Source organism: Oryzias latipes, chromosome 15 (assembly GCF_053564925.1).
Source record: "Oryzias latipes strain Hd-rR chromosome 15, Olatipes_Hd-rR_3.1".
Lineage (NCBI taxonomy): Eukaryota > Metazoa > Chordata > Actinopteri > Beloniformes > Adrianichthyidae > Oryzias > Oryzias latipes.
In genome coordinates this window covers 28,704,355-28,725,694 of record NC_136251.1, presented here as the reverse complement: position 1 = coordinate 28,725,694, position 21,340 = coordinate 28,704,355, and the positions used below count along the sequence as shown (strand labels likewise).

At 39.4% G+C, this 21,340-nt stretch overlaps 1 protein-coding gene across 2 annotated transcripts in view; it reads left to right on the top strand.

Moving 5' to 3' along the window:
* mcu (mitochondrial calcium uniporter) overlaps positions 1-21,340 on the top strand; it is a 61,573-nt gene that overhangs the window by 19,622 nt on the left and 20,611 nt on the right. Inside the window, exon 2 of one of the 2 annotated variants that reach the window (XM_011484664.4) lies at positions 11,293-11,403. In XM_011484664.4, the coding sequence (XP_011482966.1) occupies positions 11,293-11,403 (111 nt within the window). Of the gene's footprint in view, positions 1-11,289; positions 11,404-21,340 lie in introns of both variants that reach the window. The other variant, XM_004077455.5, reaches the window with a different exon arrangement.

Here is a 21,340-nt window from a genome sequence, read left to right as displayed (position 1 = left end):
AGCCCTCAGGGGCCAAAAGTCGGAACAACAACCGACGGCGAGGCCACTTCTGAGCACTGTGGACCAGCCCGCCTGAGGACACGAGGGCTTCACCTACTGTGGAGGTTTTTAAGAAAAACATTTTAAAATTTATATTAAAAATGAACTTGATTTATTTTGGTTTTTATTTCTTTTTATTTATTCATCTTTTACTATGTTTGCTACTCTAACTACTACTTTTTGTCTTACTTTTATCGAGTTTATGATGAAAAAGAACTTGAAGATGCTCTATAGCAGGAAATGTGCTATACAAATATAGTGGAATTTGAATTTCTGAGTATTTCTTTATTCAAATTGTTGTGCAGGAGCAGATGATGCATATGCTTTTTGAAAAACAGCCTTTTGTGATGTAGAAAATACGCTGGGCGGGCCGCCAGCTCCCTGTCCGGTCCATTCTGATGCATCCTTGCAAACAAATAAATCCATCTACATCTTCATTTTCCTCGTCTGAACTGGTATCTGGCTCAAAACGGTATGGCTTGATAGCTTCAATACTGCTCGCCATTTCCGTTGCACCGGTAATGTTATGATTGGAGTGAGATGCACGTATATCTGCATTCAAGCGCCGGCTTTCAAAGAGAAGTTGATGTAAATGCACATATATGTGCGTTTCAGGCCCCCATACAAGTTTTTAAGTCTGCTTTCAGGTTCTTTGAACATAACGCGATGAAAGTCAGAGACACCGATTTGATTGGAAATTGATCAAAGAGGAGAAATTAATAACTGTGGTTTGTGCTTGGACGTAATTCTACATTGCCAAATTTTTCTTATATTAATTAAATTCCATTCAACTCAGTTTCATGTATATAGCCCAATATTACAGCACAGTTGTCTCAACGGCTTCACTATTTGTACAAAACAAAAAAAACAGTTCTAAAATACAATTTCTAAACTAAACTAAACAGATTAAACTGAACTAAACAGACTGAACTAAACTGGGCATCTCTGCCGTTAGACCTTTTTGGAAAAGAAAAACTCCTTAATAAACGGATTCCTGTAAAAAAACAAACATGTAAATGCTTTGCTAAAGAGATAGGTTTTAATTTGTATAACTTATCTAACTCTACAACTACATGTTTAATAGTCCAGCAGGTGGATTTCATCCAGATGGAGTTGAGCGATCTCAGAATAGCTTGAAAGAGCATCACATGCCTGGTGTGTCCGTTGCACGTGGGGCTGTGAGCTAGCAGGAGAGCGCTTAAACAGAGAGCTCTCAGCAACAGAGGGGTGGGGTTGCTCTGCGCCAACACTCCCGCCCATGAAATTTGCAATAAATGGTTGCCCTAAATGTGCTAAAACAATCTTGAAGTATTAAACGAATCAAATTAATCCCTTTATGCATTTGACCAATCCGATGGAGCCCTTTAATATTAAATGTTCGCCTCCTATGTAGACGAGGGTCAGTTGGAGTATAATTTAAGTTAATGTTGACTCTTATTTGAATTAAACTGTTGCAGTGAAGTGGAAATTATGTTTTTGGCCTTTTTGCTATTTGTTCATGTATCGCAAGTTATATCGTCATTGCAATATTGATCACTGACATCGCATATCGTGAGTTTTCCTCATATTGTGCAGCCCTAACACAAGTTGTTTGATTTTGGCTAGTCATAATTAAAAGACCACTGGGAACACTTTGAAAATAGATCAAAAGATGATCGATCGGAGTGGGGACTTTAAAGTTCCACCTGTCAGGCCATCTGCAGTGGAGCTGTCATCTTTCATGCACAGATATGACGGTTCACCAGCAGGATCAGGTTATCTCCTCCCCCTCTGCGGGAGGAACATGTGCTCTCGAGTCATTCGGAGAGAGGTGAGGAGGCAGAAGACCTGAGCGGGGAAGCACTCTTAGGCAATCCTTCGACACAAGCTTGTCAGGTACCTTACCCACGAGTCTCCTCAGGGCAACCCTGAGATGTTCCCACCTTTCAGGTAAACTGGATTTAAAGAACATGGATAAAAGGAGATTGTGAGAGTGGAAAAGGAGGTTTGGAGTGTCTCCTTATTTGATTTGTAAGAGGAGCTCACAGCTGCTCGGTGGTCGCTCTCTTTCTAAAGCCTTGGGCAGTTTTTTTAACAGTTCAAATGTATTGAGCTGTCTTGTAAGTCCAGGGGTTTCACTGGTTCTGAAATTCCCCTTCCTGTAAATCCAGGCCACAGGGTTGACGTGATAAACTGGGAGTGATATTTCCTTTTTTTTTTTTTCTGATAAGATCAGAAGCAGATGATGCACAGGAGCTTTGTAGGAGTCCAGGTGCTGCTGTTGCCCCGGCAACACTTGGCACCAGGAGAATGTCCTTTTTTTTTCAAGCGGAGGACTGAAGGTTATCCATCTCGCAGTCTGCTACCTTTGAAAAGTAACCTATCCGTTCATCTCATCTCGCAAGATCCTGCACAAAAATGCACCTTGCAGATGCAAACTCAGATTGAAAATCCAAATGAACGTTTCACTTAAGTGTATTTAGGATTTAACTCACTGCAGTTTGCCTAGAAATGTTCAAATCACAGAAAGCAATGTAAAATGTAAAAAAAAACCACACTGTATATTAGTCCCTAAAACCACAAAATATTATATGTCTGTATTTTTATTCTTATTTCACCCACAGTTTTGTTTCAACTTAATTTTTAATTAAAAAAAGGATTTTTCATATAAATATTTGACCAAACATAATGCACAAAGTGGTATAAATGGTCTAAAATCTTAATATTTATCCATTTGATGCACAAGAAATGACTTGAATTACCCCTGGAGGTGTCAAAGGTTTCATGAAGACATTTAGTAAAAGCTTTCCAGTCTGTGTTGCTGTATCTACTGCTTGTTTACATATTTGAGTCTCATTTCCATTTTTCTCACATTTTTCCCTTTTTGTTAAACTTCAAAGCAGAAAAACCTGTCAGGAGCTTCATTTGATTTTATAATGCTCCACTAAGATGAGCCAGTGCAGCAGAAATATATATATATATTTATTCAAAAATAATAATAATAGGCCCATTCAGCACATATGAGGCCACAGCTAAAGGCAGCTATAATAAGCTGAAGGACACCTTTTTAAGCCCTTCAGTTGAGTGTTGTGGGTGGAGGTTGTGGGTGGGCCCGTTGCCTTTTAACATGCAAAATCACTTCGCTTGGATCTTTTTTTTAAACCGTTATTGATTTACTCTATCGAAATAGGCTCATTATGAAGGATTGCTGAATTCGTCAAGCTGTTTTATTTTGCAAATGTTGTTTATTTGAGCATCATTCCTGACTTCATCACGAATAAAGATTGATTAGAAACAACTTTTTTGTTTTGATGAAACACAGCTGGCTCAGGCAAAGGCATGTTCAGGTTTGCAAAGTGGTATGCATTTAAGGCTAGCCGGCCGTCTTTGTGCTGCTCTGCAGGGTGGAGGTGAGAAAAACAGCATGACAGGCTTGTTTTTTGAAAGCTGCTGCACCTGTCCCATGCATGCCTGAAACCCACCAGAGTCAAGTGACAGGTCCAGGAAAAAGAGATGGATGTGGAAGGCTAGAGTTACGCCGGACTGTATGCTGAGCTGCAGCAGAGCTCCTCTGAGATGCGCTAATGCTTGCTCACCGCGTCATTCAGACTCGTGCCTGCTCTTCCTCCGCCTCACACCCACGTGTTTACTCTCCACTGCCGATCGTCCGCCTTGTCCACATCTCTGCGATGCAACCGAGGAAAACCTGTTCCGCCCAACATTCTTGACATCTATGTACCATGTTTTTTGACCCCCTATGCATTTAGGATCGGTGCATTTTCTGGCTGTTTTAATGGAAAAACAGTCAAACTTAATTGGTGAGGTTGGCAAAACTTGTGTACCCACCAAGCTTCTGGAATGAGATGTTTTTAGGAGACAAGTTTAAAAAAAAAAAAAAAACTAGTTAACCTTTATGATGTCTGACAGAAAAACAACCCACTAACCACCCAAACTAGTATTGCCAGACTTTCAAACAAATGGTAACTGTCTGGCATGTGGGTGGATGGGTCATGATTTGGGCTTGTTGTGTTGTCACAACACAGAACAACAGTGTTGCTGGTCTCTACAAAATTTTTTAATGTTCCTTCCTGTTACTCCTCTTGTCTGGACTCAAAGGTTTGTAGCAACGATGGTGACTTCACATCTTCACGACTTCACCTGAGTATTGTGAAGGAAAGGTCAGGCTAATTGTGTGTCAATTAAGACAGCATGAAAGACAATGGAGTAGAAAACAAACAGTTATAGTTGGTGGTAGAAGAATTACAAAATTATGAGAAGAAAGCCAAAGATTTTCTAGAAAAAAGCTGTACAATTAGGCAAACAATAATTCAGAAATATTATACAAGAAGAAACTCTTACATTTAGGCTTCAAACTAAACTAAAGACTAAGTTATGCTTTTTGAAAAGTAAATGTCACTTTTAGCTTTTCAAAAGTTACAGCAAAGATAATTAAATATTGTCTGTTTAATTTTTGTTGCAGCAAATGTATAGAAAATGGGCTGGAAATCACACTGATCAACAATCTGCTTGACTTTTTGTTGCAAATGTAAAATCCTTTTTTATATCAAAGTACAACTTTATTTTTCAAAAAAGCTCAACTTTTGACATTGACATTTTTTCTCATAATTTCTCATTATCTTTACTTTCGTAAAATGTTGACTTTCTCAAAAACAACTTTAATTCCATAAAATTGGGAAAAAAGCTTTTTCTTTGTAACTTTACAACTTTTTCTCTTATTTTATGACTATTTTTGTAAAAGTCTGACATTTTTTTACACAAAAATGTATAAATTATTCTTGGAAAATTTTGACATCTTTTTCGTATAAATTTTTGTCTTTATTATTGGAAGAATTTTGAAATTTTTTCACATGAACTTACGACACTATTCTTGTTGAACTTTGACATTTTTCCTCATAATTGTACAAAAATATTTTTGGAAAAAATGGTGACTTTTTTTAATTTTGATGTCCTTTGTCTTGTAAAATGTTGACATTTTGTTTTCATAATTTTCTGACTTGTTTTCTCATTAAATTTACAACTTAAATTTTTCAAAATGTTGACATTTTTTCCTATAAATGTATGACTTCATTCTGGCAAAATCTTGACATATTTCCCACATAAATGTACGGCTTTCTCATCATAACAATTTCAACCTTTTTCCAATAGTTGTACGACTGTATATTTGTAAAATGTTGCCAATTTTTCCTCGTGATTTTATTACTTTTTTCTAATAGTTTTACAACATTATCTTATTTTATTTTATACGGTGGCCCTAACACTGTTTTAGGACAATGACGTAACAGCTGAGAGGAAAGAAAAATCCCAAAGTAAAGTCCCGGTTTTATTTTGACAGAACTGATGCAGAACCAGAGGGAGATTCCTAAATAAAGAGAATCCTGAGAGAATATAGGAACCCTTTTTTTACAGCAACACTGTTCAGAAATGTGGCTCAGCGGCCCTTCACAGAGATGAGGTCAAAGGAAACGACTTCTTTAAGATACAGATGTTTTCTTCTGAGACAAATGATGAAAACCGCCAACAGTTTGGCTCAGTTTCTGAGAAAAGAAAATTGTGTTAAAAAAGTAATCTAAGGATTTTTGAGTTTTATTAGATCGAGGGAGTTCTTGAAGAAGGCTCCTCCTCCACGCCACGGCTCTGTGAGCTCCTCACTACCTGTAATGAGCCGGCGCTCCATCTGCTCCCTACGGTAGTTGGACCAAAGTGTGAGCAGTAATTAAGAAACATATTGTCTCATTAGAACATCAGTCCCTCTGCTTGTTTTCTGTTTCAGTAAGGAACCATATTTCTGTTTTTTTGTCGGCGATGCAAACATTTGCATTGCAGGGTTTGTCCGCTGCCCTGCAGCAGAGCAGACGTCCAGAGACCGTCGCTGGCACGTCCTTGAGCGGGCTGCCAGTGTCCCGTCATGAAGCGGCGTGTTTGGGTCTGTCACATCAGCCTGATAGGGTTATTTTCTGTCTATCCTTGAGCGTATGCATGTCAGTCTATCATCAGTGGAGGATCAGGACACCCCCAAAGATCAGTCACTTCTTTTTCTTACACGTATAAAATAATGTAATTGGCTTTCAGTCAGTCAGTCAGTCAGAGGACTCTCCTCCCCCTCGTGTGCAGGCAGTGGGTGGCTCTGAGTGTGCTTAATGTGTTGGAAATCTCATTTATCTCCTCTCCGATCTCGGTTTCTTCCTCTTTGCTTTCGGTGACCGGCCATTGCCGGCTCTCCCCGGGGCTTCCTCTCCGTCTCCAACTAGCACTTGGGTTACCAGGAGGTTGAATGCAGGAGATCCAGGGAGTCTGAGGGATGTAAACTCTGCAATAATTGATCGCTTTTGTGCGTTCGCTTGAAATGGTTCATCTACCGAAGCAGATATTAAACAACACCCTTTGTTCTTTTTATATATTGGACATGCAGTTTTAATGTGACATGAAGCCATAGGGGCAGGTCTAAAACTGAGTCGTGATCTACGCCAGCCGATCCCTTTTCAAGACTCTGTCCGTTCACCATCTGCTGTCGGGGTCAGATTCCTGACCCGAAAGCACGACTTTATATTTATTTATCAAAAACTCCAATAATAAACGGTAAATTCAAATCAAATCTGAAAGACTCACACATGTAATGCCAAAGGAAAACCCTTCAGCTGGAAATGTTAAATTTTTTATTCACCCAGGTAAAACAACTGATTCTCATGGACCTATAAAACATGCTGTTTTGGAATAAAAATGATGAAGGTAAAGTGGATTATTTAAACCTGAGTGTGAAATGTGAAGGTCAACAAAAGGGTGCTTTGAAAGTGGCAGTTACTATTACCCTGGCAGAGGAATGAACAGGGTTAATTAAACAGCAGCTAGGTGAGCGTGAATGATTCTTTGTCTCAGAAATCCGCTGGCGAGCAGCTCAGCTTCTGTGGACATGACAGCTGGGATGGGCTTCACACCACAGCGACCCTGAAAATATGGAGAAACTGTGAAAGGCAGGTGGATGGAGTACTTAAAAAAAAAAAAACAGAGGTAAGGGCTTGGTTTTTTACCGTGATGTAACCAAAAAAGACACACTCCAATCATTTTTTAAATCTATTTTCAAACCAGTGGTCTTTAAATTGTGATTATGCTGTTTTAGCCAATAAGACATAGTTTCTGCAGAGCGGCAAGAGTTCATTAGAAATTCACCAATCCCGACCCGACAGCATTTTTTCATCTGTTCCTGATTCACAACAACTTGAATAAAGAAATACTCAGAAATGCAGTGTTGGCCTTATATGTGTCCTCCATCGTGAGAAAAATGCCACAAGAACGTGTTAAAAATACAGTTTTCATCAGAGCGGATCTTTGACATTTTTTATAACAATCAAAGCAATGGGAATTTCTGTTTTAGCAGCACTAAAAACAAATCTTTCCTGTCACTTCTTTGCCATCTTTTTCTGGTTTTCTGGAGGACTAAAGGAGGATTTTAACCAGTTGGGGTGCATTGGATGGGCCTTTTGCACAAACCCCATGGGTGGACTCTCTTTGTTTGGGAGTATCTAGAGAGAACAGCTGTTGTCGGTGGCGATCTAATCAGCAGCAATAGACCGAGCCGCCCACTGCTTTGTGCACTCTGTGCTGCAAGCCTGATGGTGTTGAGAAGTCGCCACCACCGTTTACCAAAGACACCGCCTGTGGAGAAATATACTCATCCACAGGACGCCATATTGCAAAAAGAGGTAGCCTAACAATAGGACAAGAATGCTAACCTTAAGAAGAAAATCACTAGAAACATGCAGCGAGTAGCTTTTACTTAACAAGATAATGAGATCCACACAAACATTCAAAAAGGGGAAAAAAATCATTAAAAGCCAAATTTTAGGGAGAATTACTTTAAATCGAATGTCAAACAGTTCAATAATAAGGATTTTTCTGCTAGTTCTAAGCCAGTGTTTTTCAACCAGTGTTGACCATCTCCCACGGCACACTAGTGTGCCGTGGGAGATGGTCAGGTGTGCCGTGGGAAATTGCCCTCATTAACTGATCCAAAAACATTTTCCATCTCCAGGAGATCAGCTCTGTGGTCATCCAAACAGGCCCTGATAAAACATTGAGTACTGCGGAATATGAAAGATCGTAAAATACTTTTTTCTTTCTGTTCATTTGATTCTATTAAATACATTTTGATAAGAATGACGGTACCGCGATTTAACTGCAACTAAAGCTGTTTGCGGAAAAGTCCCGCCCCTTTAACTGTCTCCGCCAATCATTCTTGGAGAGTTAATCACATGTCATCAGTCTGACCAATCAGAAGTGCTTAAAGTTTTCACTTCCTTGTTCTGATTCTGCTCATAAAATTGCTTAGTTCCAACAAAAATACCAGCTAAAGCTCGTCTTTAGCAGTGTAGCTTTCCGCGGGATCCGGTTAAAGACCGTGGAACAAGTGAACAAAACAATGAAGCTCAGAGAAGAGAGTCTGTCTGCGTTCGGTGGCTGTTTGCACTACATCTCCCATGATGCATTGGATTAAAGTGACAGCGTCTCAGCGCACAATGAGTCTTCGTTGTTAAACATCTTGAAAGCACAACGAACTCACATCAAACAGTTTTAAAATCTTCTAACTGAACTTTTATTACATTTATTACATCTCTTAGAAAAAACAGCTGCAGCTTCCAGCTTTTTCTGCCACAATTATCACAAAAATGCACGTGAGATTGTGGAAGAGCTGTAGATCAAAACAGACTATGAGTTTCTCCATTTTTTTAGTTTTTTAAATTTTTGGATGCTGGTGTGCCGCGCGGGATTTTTGTCAAGGTTAAAGTGTGCTGTGGCTCAAAAAAGGTTGAAAAACACTGATCTAAGCAACTGGTTTTTATTTATTTATTTATTTTATGAACCTTATTGTAGTTTATTTGGATTACAGTGACATCAAACTAGTGTAATAAGTGGAAATGACTCATTTTGGAACAAAATGCAAACAAAATGAGAATCTTAGCCCCACATCTTAGTCATCCCTCTTACAAAATCCTAATCAAATCTAAAACGAGCACTTCTTCTTAGAACATAAATCTAAATTTTTGTTTCCAAAATAACGACAATAAATGCCAGTTTAACTTTTATTGAACTTCATTAAAATTGAACCAAAAATTGAACTGAAATTGGAGTTTTTTTGAGTCTTAAATAAAAATGTCAAGAGTTTGTAGGAAAAGGATTTGGAATCATTTTAATAATAAAATTCCTTTATTTTCTAGATCTTCGCTCCTAATGAGACCAAAGGTTTTGTGCTGATTTTGAGAAAAGGTGTGGAGCAAAGAGAAGATAAAATAATTTTAAACGAAATAAAGAAGGATTAAATCTTTCGCAATGCAGGGATTAAATGTCTTTTAACTGCTTTTTTTCTGTAAATAAAAAAAAAAATCACTTTTACCGGGCATAGAAAAGTATGAAAGTAGATTTTTTTTCTCAATCAAGCCCAAACCAATTGTTTTTGAACAGAACCAACAAGCTGCAGACAATAAGACGTTTTCAGAGCGGGAAACTCGACAGATCAGGAGAGACTCTCCTGTCGGTTTGTGGAAAGGCAGCAGACCCTCGAGACCCTTCCTGTGAGTTGGTGCTGCACGCCTGGCCTGTCACAGATAAGGACGAGCCAATAATCCCGCCACGGCACGCTGTCTCAGTACCACGGTCCATTGCCTATCTTAATGTGGAGGACGTGTCTCTGAACCTCCTGTGATATCATACTCGGCTGAGGTGTCGCCACTTCATCTCCGTACCAGGTGGTCAGCTGCTGAAATTGCCCCTCTTGGCAACTTAATGGACTGATTTGAGTCAAATGCAGTTATGAACAATGGCGAGTCGGCTTCATTGTCCATCCTCCGCTTTGACTCCGACGATTAGTTCTGCTTGTTTTGCAGCCGTAATACTAAAAGCGGTGCCATCACCGCCGCCGCCCAACGCCTGCAGGTGCTTTACGGCAACCTAACTTTAATGGAAAACCACGCATCTGAAATTTAACACACACTTAATTTATCTATTTTCTTTATGTCATATTATATAAATCTGCACAGTATTTTAGCTCAGATTGACACTTAAACAACAGAATGGTTAAAAAATAAAAGCCGGTTTCTGCTCTGAGCACCGGTTTAATGTTTCACTGCATTAGTTTTAGAGCTGCTTGGAAAGTCATTTCATGGTGATGGACTCTTTTTAAATTGTAGCTGTTTTGGTCTCGAACTACAGCCTCTGTGTTTGAAGTAATATGAGGAATAGATCAGGGAAAACTGCTTTTTTTTATGTGGATTCTGGACAGTAGTTCATTTGAGATGCAGAAATGGATGCAGTGCATCTCACCAGGTATTAGAGACCAAAACTCAAACTTTGTTTTTGCAGTAATGCTCAGACAAAACTTAAAAACGGTTCTTCTAATTCCAAAAATACTCTAGAAATAGGTAAAATATCTCACTGATTACAAGACACGGCAGCAGTTCTTTGGTCTTTTAATCAACACTGAAATCTGACATCAAACTGTTAAATAATTGATTTATTTGATGAATCCATTTAAGACATTTTATCACACTAAAGAAGCCTCCATGTAAATGTTGGTTACTCTAATTTTGCATTTGGTTCTTTTGCATCACGTTTTTTGAAATTTTAATTCTCTAAGGTTTGAACAAAAAAATACTTAGCTTACTTTTATTCAAATACATCCTCCATCATCAGAAAAATGCCACCAGAAAAAGTTAAAAGCATCAATTTTATTGGAGTGGGGTCTTTAAGTTCTTCAAAATGTTTAAGAAAATTGACCATCTTTAAACAGTTTTGCAATTTTATTTATTTATGGAGGAACTAGAGTACATTATTTCTACGCTAGATAAGTGAACAAAAGTGCGTTTTGACTTTAATTGTATTAAATCAGTGTAATTTTGAATCATTCACTCTTTACTTCTTTAGTTTTTTGTCTAGTAAAATGTACTGATGGTAAATAATTTCAAAAGATGTAGCAATATAGCAGAAGAAGTGATCTTCACAAGATTTCACACACGTGTCAGCAGGTTAAGTCCACTTTGTTGTTGACCTTTCACCTTTGGAAGAGTCTGTTATCCCCCAATATTAAAACGTGAATTGTTAGCCCAAGCCGAGAAAAACAACGTCACACGATACAAACATATTAGGAATGTCGGTACAGTTAACAAAAAACCTCTGTTGCCAAGGAAATCTAAAAGGTTTACTTTTGCAGATTCTTCTAAAAAAAATGAAACAGACCTGATACATTTTGTGTTTTTTCTTCAGCAGGAGTTCCTGCCCGCTCCCTTCAGCCGTCAGAGCGTCAGGAGAGCCCATGGCCTACGGTCGGCTGGCCACTCCACACTCTTCAACCAGCCCATCACTGCCCTGTCTCCACAGGTCAGTGGTTCTGCGTGCGCGTCCTGAGAAACCCTCAAAATGAAACCCACCGGAATGTCCTTTCATTGATTCCTGTGCCGCTTTACGACATCGCGAGGAAATCCATATTTCAGTTCTGCGTCTGTGAGCAGCACCTGACAGCGGCGAGCTCTGGCTGTCTGACTTGTTTGACCTGTTCATTGCTTCATGTCTGAAATCATTTCTGAATGGTCAGTGGAGAAAATCCCTGTATTTCCATGAGGTTTTAGAGATTGTGTTACGGATGGTTGTGGACCAGCAGAACGTTGGATCCTTCAGAAAGCTCCCGTTCCAGAACCCATCATGGTTCCATCGTTCTCTTTGAGGTGCTGAGAGAATAAAATCCATCAACGATTTGAATGGAATTGAGATGTAGGCGTATCATGTTTCTGATGTTTCTGTGTGTGTGGTGGGGGTGGGGGGTGGGGGTCATTCAACTGGTGATTTCCAGTTAGCCCTGTTATTTTGGGGGGAGCCTTTAAAGGTTGTTGCTGCACTGAACCACTTTGATGAAGAAATCCTTGATTAAATGTGTTTAGAAGAGCAAACCCTCCCCAGGCACATGAGCTGATTGTTTTCTATCACAAGTTTCTGATGCGTTAAAGACTCTTTCTGATGAAAATAGTGTTTTTCTTATGTTGGAGGACATAAATAAAGAAAGTTGCGTTCCTGAGTTTTCCTTTATTCAAATCGTTGTGAATCAGGAGCAGCGGAAAAAATGCGGTTTGAATTTGTGACGTAGAAATTGCGCTGGGCGGATCCACTCTTGGTGTTCCTCGTCTGAGCTGGAAAGCTTCGATACCGCTCGCCTTTTGTGTTTGGTTGGGGGTGTGTGGGGCTGTAAGCTAGCGGTAGAAAGCCTGTCAGTAACCCCACCCACTGCAACAGTTTCCCATCTCGCTCTTGTCTTTTCTTTATGATCTGCACTTTCAGGTTAAAGCATCGTCTTTAATTTGAAGCACGTTTCTGACTTGTCTCGTCTGAAAATAAATTATATTGTTTTGGTTTGTTGGTGAATGCTTTTCTGCTCCGGGTTGAAGCTTTCTGATCATTTCTTATTTTTGCTGTCACGTGTTTTCTATTCAGCCAGATTTGTTTTCCTTATAAAACTATTTTGACCCAAAAAAGTGGTTGTTTGGGAGCTTTTGCTCAATTTATCTGCAGTATATATTCAGCATCTTTTAGATTTACGTCTTAAATCATTTTTTGTTTATCATGATGCTTTGTGCTTAAATTAACACCCATGTGAAACTCTGCTGTTCCTGGCAAGGCTTTAGCTGAACATTAGTGCTATTCTCTTGAAAAGTTTTCTTTTTTTTTGAAGGCCTCAGAGCCGTGTTGCCCCAACAAACCCTGCTTACAGCTATTCCTCTATGACTCCGTCAGAGCGTCCTCTTTGCATTTAGTATTCCTGTGAGCGGCTGTAATCCAATAAAACTTGGACGTTGAGTTAAAAAAAATCGGCTCAAGGTTACGGGGGCATTTTTGTCTCTCCGGGAAATGGTCCACCCACAAACCTGCGCCAGCTGGTATAACGAGAACAGGGTATCTGTTCTCTTGAGTGCTGGCCATCCTGGCTTTGGACACGCCGCATTAGACCATACCCAGCTGGGTAACAGCTTTTCAAGAGTGTTTACCTTTCCTGCGGTCAGAGAGGAAAGCTTAAAGAAAGTGTCTGCTGAAGGTTCAAGGCCTGCTTCTTGACAGTTAAACAACCGATGGGGAAACTGGTCCTAGGGAGTCTCCCCCGCCTTTCTCCAGAGTGAAGTCTTTGTTCAGAGGGAGGAAGAGGGAGGAGACACGGGAGGCTCAGCAGGGAATGTCTCTGATTCGCCTCTGCTGTAAACCTGACGATAGTCCTGCCCTGAAAGCATTGAAAGAAAGAAATACAGCAGCATAAAAACAAATTAAAACCTCATTGAAGGTTATGAGTGTTCTCCTCCCGTATTCTCTTTCCCTCCCACATCTACACGGTCTGCCAGACACTCCTCTGGCTCAGGCAGCACTTCCTCTTTCGCGCTCCCTCCTCCTCGGCATCTTTCGGTGAAGCTGCAGGCTCCCCGGAGGCCCGATAGGTCACGGCCGTGTATGCTGTCACGCTCGCGGAGACGCTCTCAGCGGCACCATCTGCCAATGAACCTCTCGACCCGTCTGCTGGAGTTGTCAAATATTTAACCGACTCGAGGAGGAATCAAGTTCTGGGTTCGAGTCGATGCGGCTTATGCCTCCCCATATGTACAGGTCTGAAGTGAGAACGCCTGCGGTCTGAGCGGAGAATTACAGTTATAGATGATAAATCTTTACCATAATAGCCCCAAATCAGTAAAATACCTCTCATTTTACCACCACCCCCTTCTTATCAATGGATGGGGGTGGGGTTCTCACCTTTGGTCCACGTTCTGGAGGTGGGTGTGGCTCAGACGGCTGAGCGCCGTCTTGCATCTCTGTTGTGAATAGTTTGCACCTTGTTGCAAACAATGGCAGGCTTAATATAAGGAGTGTCAGGACAATGTTGCACCACAACATTTGAATAACTGACTGACTGAGTTTTTTTTCCGGGTGGGGGGGCTAACAGGCGTCCTCTGACTTTCAACCAGAAAAAATAAGAAGTCTGTTGTTCCTCTCAGTGCATTTCAAGCCCTTTCTCTCCTTTTATGGCCAAAAGCTTGGGAGATGTAAACTATCGGAGGCGACCGGCCTCAACTTCTCGTCCAGGACAGCAAGACCCTTTTGATGATCTGCAAATGTTCACGGCCGGAAACGTTTGGATCAGTTCAATTGTTTTAGAAGAAAACCACGAAAGCTGCTGCTGACTTTTACGTCACACGTGCGGTGCTGCTTTCAGCACAGGAAGTGCCTCTCTTCTAGTTCTGTCACCTCATTGAGAAAGTTTCTCAACGTTTTTTTTCTGTTGGAAACCACTGAGCCTTCTGGGTCACAGTCTGGTTATTTGGGGGGTGTTTTTCTTTCCCCGATTGTGAGAAAGAGCTTCTATTTCAGCAGCAGAGCAGGTTTTTTTTTTTTTTTGCATGCATTTATTATAATTGCTCCTGTTGGGGTAAGTGTGGCCGGTGGCGTGTTATGAGCCTAACACTGTTATCACGATGGGATATGAAATGTTGTGTTTTCATGCAGTTTAACTGTCTATTTGAAGCAGAAGATTATCAAAATCCCATTTACCTTTATTTAAACCTTTTGGCTTTTTTCCCCCCAGAAAGTTATTATGTTGTAGACCAAAACTTTCTGCTCAGCTAAATATGTCTTAAATTGATTCCATAAGATAGTTCCTGTTCAGAGGTGGAGATTTCATCCTGGATATAGATAGATAGATAGATAGATAGATAGATAGATAGATAGATAGATAGATAGATAGATAGATAGATAGATAGATAGATAGATAGATAGATAGATAGATAGATAGATAGATAGATAGATAGTATAGGAAAGGATAGGACTTTATTGATCCCCGGGGGGAAATTGGGTTGTCACAGCAGCCAAAAACAAGAAAAAATAGCAGTTGGAAAGTACGAAAAACAAAGTAGCAATGAGTAAGAATAAAAATAATACAAGGTGGAAGTAAAAGTACAGTATAAATAACGGATTAAATAAGGCAATAAATAGCAGTCGATAGATAGATAGATAGATCTTTATTGTCATTGTCATACAATGAAATTAAAAGTGCCTTCTGGTCAGTGCAGCATTCATCTTTTTAAAATAATGTAAAAAATGTACTGCTAAAATAATAAATAATACATAAAACTACATAAAAAGTGCTTCAATATGTGTTGAAACAGCAACAGCTTCAGGTTAACAGGTTAATACTACATGACAGTTTTGCTGCTGTCTGGCAAAAATAAACTGCATCCACTGCTGCCTTGTATAAAATATCAATGTGGAGTAAACCAAATGACTTTCATGTCCATCACACTTCTTCAGCCTCTTCATAAGACATTGCGTTGTTCCTCTTAGCAGGACAGCAGAGACATTTATGAATTTTCCCTCAGGGATGTTTGGAATTGCAGCAAGTTGATCTTCAGAAAGTGCACATTTATAGTTGCTCATTCAGAATCTGTTCCACCACTGTGATGTGCGTTTTGACTCCACCGATGTATTGTTAATCTTGTGAGGAGTGCTAATACAGATAGTAGGCAGAGGGACGTCTCTGAAGGCACCAAATGCATGGCTCGCCACCAGTTCCCAATGTATAACAACAAAGCTACATACGTTGTAGGGCTCCACCATACGAGGAAAATTCGCATTTTGCGGTATTAGCGGTCAAATAGTAAATCAACCAAGTACATAATTTCCATTTCACTGCAGCAGTTTGATTTAAATAAGAGTCACCATAAATTAAATTATACTCCAAATAACCCTTGTCTACATAGGAGGCAAACATCTAACATAAAATGGGTCCATCCGATTGGTCAGATGCATAAAGGGATTTATTTGATTCGTTAAATACTTCAAGCTGCCATAAAATTGTTTTAGCACATTTAAAGTTTCCATTCATTGCACTTTTCGCCGTCTTTTGCGACGTGCGTATTGATGTTATGATAACGGTAAATTAGCAATTTGTTGTGCCGGGCTAATATGTTGCATTAAAAAAACCTTCAAGAATTGAGATAGGCCCTCTTTAAATTCTGAATTCATTTCTGGACGAATAAGCAGAAAAGATCTGGAGGTTTTTCATGAAGAGCATGGCGTGTCGGTAGATCGGTTTATCACGATCTTGACTAAAGACAGGAAAGTCGCACACACACACACACACACACACACACCCACACACACACACACACACACACGTGTTTGTCGCACCTTTCTGGACAAAGTCTGTTAGTTTTTATGCAAAGTTTTGGTTTTAACTAGCTCTTCTCCTAATTAGCTTTTACCCGTCTGCTCTTTTCAAACGTCCTGCTCATCTTAGGCGTGTGCAATGATTAAAGCTTTCTGAGGATTTTAGGTGTTTGGCAGCAGATGGATAAGAAGCAGCTTTGATATTTCAAAGCTGCTGTTGTGTTGTTGAGGTCGCAAACTCCTTTTTTTTTACCTGAACGATTCTTATGTGGCACATCTTTTTTTTGCATTTGTGTTTTCGGAAGAGACGCAGTAATATTACACATCTTCCTAACGTTAAACCGTGAATGACAGTAGACACTAGATTCTCCTCAGAGAATTTCCTGTGACTCTTCTGTGAATCACTTTAGAAAAGGTGGTGTTTTTCTCACTGTTCCTGATGTGAAATAACTGATCAATAAAACATTTTCCATTCATGCATCTTCCACCTAATCCTTTTTAGGGTCACCAGGCTGCTGGAGCCTATACAAGCTAGGCAGGGTTCTAACCCGGACAGGTCGCCTGTGTGTTGCAGGGCCAATAAAACCTCTTTTGGGTTTTTATTTTTAGTAGAGTTTAAGCAATATTAGAATGTTTGGCTCAGAATGTTTTTTCACATCAGATGACTGACCCTTAGAGTTCAGGGCCTTTTGGGTTTACTAATCAAAAAAATAATTGAAGTCTAAAAATGATCAACGTAATCTTGCTATATTGAACTATAAGTGCTCATAACGTGCGGGCCTCTGTTATCACCTTAACCAGAGCCTTTTTTGCCCTTTTTAATAATCTTTAAACCGTTTCTTTGCGGCACTGCTTGAAATCTATCTTTTTAATAAACCCCATCTTCTTCTCTTTTTTTTAACAGATATTTTATCAATATTTAACACATTAACTCTATAATGAACCAGACACTGTCCAAAGAAACTCAAGTAGTACATTTTGTAGTTGTTTACAGAAAATATCCCAAAAATTTGGATCAGACTGTTTTGTTTTGAGATCAAATGTACATAGATAAAATAGAACTGTATAACTATACAGTTTACTATACTGTATAATCAACGTTAAAACAATGTAAAAAATGTCTAAAGAAATAGGATTTATTGTAAGTGAATCACAATCATGTGTTATAACTCTTGTCATAGTTTAAACCTAAAATTTTGAAACTAAAAACCTTTTTGTGCTCACCAGTGATTTCAGTGACTGCTGGGGGGGGGGTTATATATACCATAAACATGACAAATGTCCTCACTGCAATGGTGGCTCTTTGGTTTTTCTGTACAGGTGTAACTGGGTCGCGTTTCCCGTTACACTTGGGTTCTGGTGTTGAACGAAGACGACTCTGGGTTGGTGTCAAGGGGTCTTTTATTCCTTTTGACACAAAATCAGTAACCAGCTGATCAGCTGTCTGGTCCTTAGAAATCTTTTTTTCCCCCCTTCTAACAAAATGAAAATACCAAAAAGATAGAAGAATGAATGTTTGCGTAAACTTAAGCTACTCTCCATGAAACATGAGGGGCTAAAACAAAAACGCATTCTATGCAGAACTGAGCATATTTACAGTAAACAAACACAGCCACAATTAAAGAAAAAGAAAACATGAACGTGTGGAGTTCACGTGCCATCGCCCAGACGGACAGACATACATACATATTTTTTTTCTGTATTATTGGCTTCTATTCATTTAGCCCCCACTTAATTATTTTTATATTGGGTTCCTCAGTTGTGCAGAATTTAATTTTGAGAGCAGCGTTTTGTTTCTCCTCATCGGTCGGCTGTGAAGACGGCAAATAAAACAGGAAGAAAGAGATTGTTTTGCTCAAAGTGCAGAAGTTTGATGACTGTGTCTGCAGACGCCAGCCTAAAGGAATCCCATATATGTGCAATAAACCCAGCAGTCGCTTTCTTCTCTATTTGTGTTTGGGGGCTCTGCATCCATCTCTGTGCCCTGCAGCTTTTTCCGGGACTGCATCCAAAACCGTCAGCTCTGCAAAGTCGAGATCCACACAGGAGGAGACCTGCATGCTGTCAGCACGATTTTAGCTCCATGCAATTAACACTTAATTAGAATAAATGAATAAAACAAACTCTCTATAATGTCACCCGTGTTTGTCTTTTACCAACAGACCTTTAATGTTCTCCTGTTGCAGCTTTCAGAGATCAGCTTTATAAACACCGAACGCCTTGTGCTTCTGCTTCATGTCGAGCTGAGGTGTTTTCTGAAAGAAAAGGCTCAGATGGCCTGGACCCAGTCCACGCATCAGTACATCCACACAGAGGCTTAGTCCTGTAGTAGAGGAAGGAAAGGCAGAAATTATGGTTGGAGTGGTCGAGAAGCAGAGGAAGAACAGAGAAAGACGAAGAGTTGAAACGGAAATCAAAAAGGGAAGAGGAAGTCCTGATTGCGTGGATGAACTCTGTGAATGAGGTCAGGGGGATGTGCTGTTTAGACTTAATGAATGGGAAGTCTAGTTTACTTTGACATTCAGGCGTAAAGTGACATGGGAGCCTGAGAGGGCAGAATGTGATGAAGAACTGGAGGGGCGATGAGGGGAGAGTTAACGAACCGCATGTCAGTGGGCTGACATGGCTGGACTCCCCGGTGTCGCAGTTGTGCGGTTGTTTTATGCCGCCAGGAGATGCGGCCCTCACACCTCTGCCTTTCAACTCTGCAGGTGTGCAGAATACCTGACGGCTCACAGGCTGGCCCAGTTTCTGTAAACTGTTTTTCGTCCCACGAATGTGCACGTTTATAAATCACAAATTAGATTCACAGTTTCAGATGAAATTTGAATATATCATATTTGGCCTACGCGAAATAAAATAAAATCAAACATAAAATTGGGAATTCATCTAATTATAATATTTAGTAAGTTTCATATTCATAAATCAAAATTTGCTTCATCACAACTATTTTTCCCTGTAATAATTAAAGAATTATAATCTTATTTGCACACTACTTACATTAGCTCGAACAAAAAAGCCATACGTATTTATGAAAACTGTCTGTCTTTGAACGTTTTCAATGCATAGTAATCTGTTTTTGTACTATTTATTTTGAAATACAGGTACCACGCCCTGGCATTCTCATTGTTATGACTATTGTTCTTGTCATACATATTTGTTCTATTTGTTTTGAATTATAAAGTTTTTTAAAAAAAAAAAGGATTTGACGGAGCGGCTCCGACCAGAACCACAATTACTCATCAGAATTTGCTGTGACAACTCCTGAAAACGGTTGTTTTGACAGATGGAGATTCATTGTAAAAACTGCAAAAAAAGGCAGCCTAGACGTGGAAAAAGACACTAATCATAAGAAGTCGTAAACGTATGCATCATTAATAAGATGTCAAAGTCTAGAAACAAGGAGTTCCACAAAAGCATTCACAATAAGCTAAAATTAGTTCAGAATTTTAAGTCAATTAGATTAACTTCAAATTAAATGTTTTACAGCACAACAATAAGTGTTTTCTTGCTAGTTGTATATTTTGAGTTTTGATGAACCTAATTGTAGTGACAGAAAAATTTGTGTGATAAGTGGAAATGACTAAAATAAAAAAAACATAAAAAAAGAATTGTAGTTCAAGTTCCCCATCTAAATAAATCGTCATAAAATCCTGAATTAGCAGTTAATCTAAGAACATGAATCTATATCTTTGGTTCTGAACTAATTAATGTTGCTTCTTCATTTTATTAGGTATTAAAATGGATTTAGATGTTTTATGAACATTTAATAAATGAAGTAATCAAGTTTTTTTCATTGTTAAATAAAAGTATTTGGACTCATTTTATTAATTATTTCCCTTTTTTCTAGATCCTAGATCTTAATGAGGCAAAAAAAATCTGGACTGGGCTGATTTCATGAAAATCTTGTCAAGATGTAGAGCAAAGAGAAGTTTAAACAACTTCAAAGCTGCTAAAATCTCTTAAATGTCACAAAAAAAGGTTGTAAATCTTTGCGACGATCAAATAGTTTGCAGTGAAAACTGTGATTTTTCTCTTTCTTTTTCTTGTTTCAGTGTTCAGTGTTTTTTCCTTTTATGAAAGGAACAAATACATAAATGAAAATAAATGGAAAAAAATGAGAAAAGTGTTGGAAAAAACAGAAAAGTAGTCCCAGTTGCTGGTTCCCTAGAAAACTGGCGTTCTGATGGTAGCAAAGCAGATTTGGTCAGATCCATGCGTGTTGTGCTTTTACTCTGAAAGGTCCTCTGTAAGAGGGAAAAAGAGCAGAATACAAACTATTCTAGATCAATCAGCGAGTCAGACTCAAAAACTGTCCTCAGACTTATAAAAGACTGAAATTTCTTCGCTCTTCCAGATACTTTTCAGGAGATTAATCTGCATGACTCCATATTTTCCTAACCTGTTCTACAATTTTTCCTTAATCTGACACTTTTAGGGGAATTCATAGAATTTTTGCTATGCTTAGTTGCATTAAACGAGAGATTGGCGACCTGGCCAGGTTAAGGCCTTCTTTTGCCCAAGAGCAGCTGGGATAGGCTCCAGCAACCCTGTGACCAGCGGGTTCTGAGTTTACACATCAGTTTTTTCTTTGAGCAATAATCTTTTTTGTTGTTGTTTTTTTTAAATTGCAAATCCACTTTCAGCTGAGTTCACAAAAAATAAAGCGTCTAACAAGGATGTGTTGGTTAGTTTGGCGAGACTGGAAGGACCGTGTTCTCAAGGAAGCGGCGTCTACAGCTGATGGTGGAGATCTGATCTCTCGATCCGCCAGTATCGGGTCACACGCTTCAACAGCAGCGCCGTCCATCTCTGCCGCGCATCTCCCAGCCTAACCTTTTGCTGACGAGAAGCGCAGCAGACTTGCATAATTACAGGATCTTATCAAAGCCGTCTGCTGCTGTCAGAGCTTTTGAATTTCTTTGTGAGAGAACAACTGGAGGAGTTTCTGCTTTTCACATTATCAGTCTGGCTTTTGCAAAAGGGCCGTGTACATCAGTAGCTGTCGGGGATGTAATGATCAAATTAATTGGATTTTTAGAAGGAAGAAGCACAATAAAACCCTTTTTTTCTGTCTGTAGTGAAGCTCAGGCCGTCAGTGGTCAACCATCTGCAAAAGTTGTAG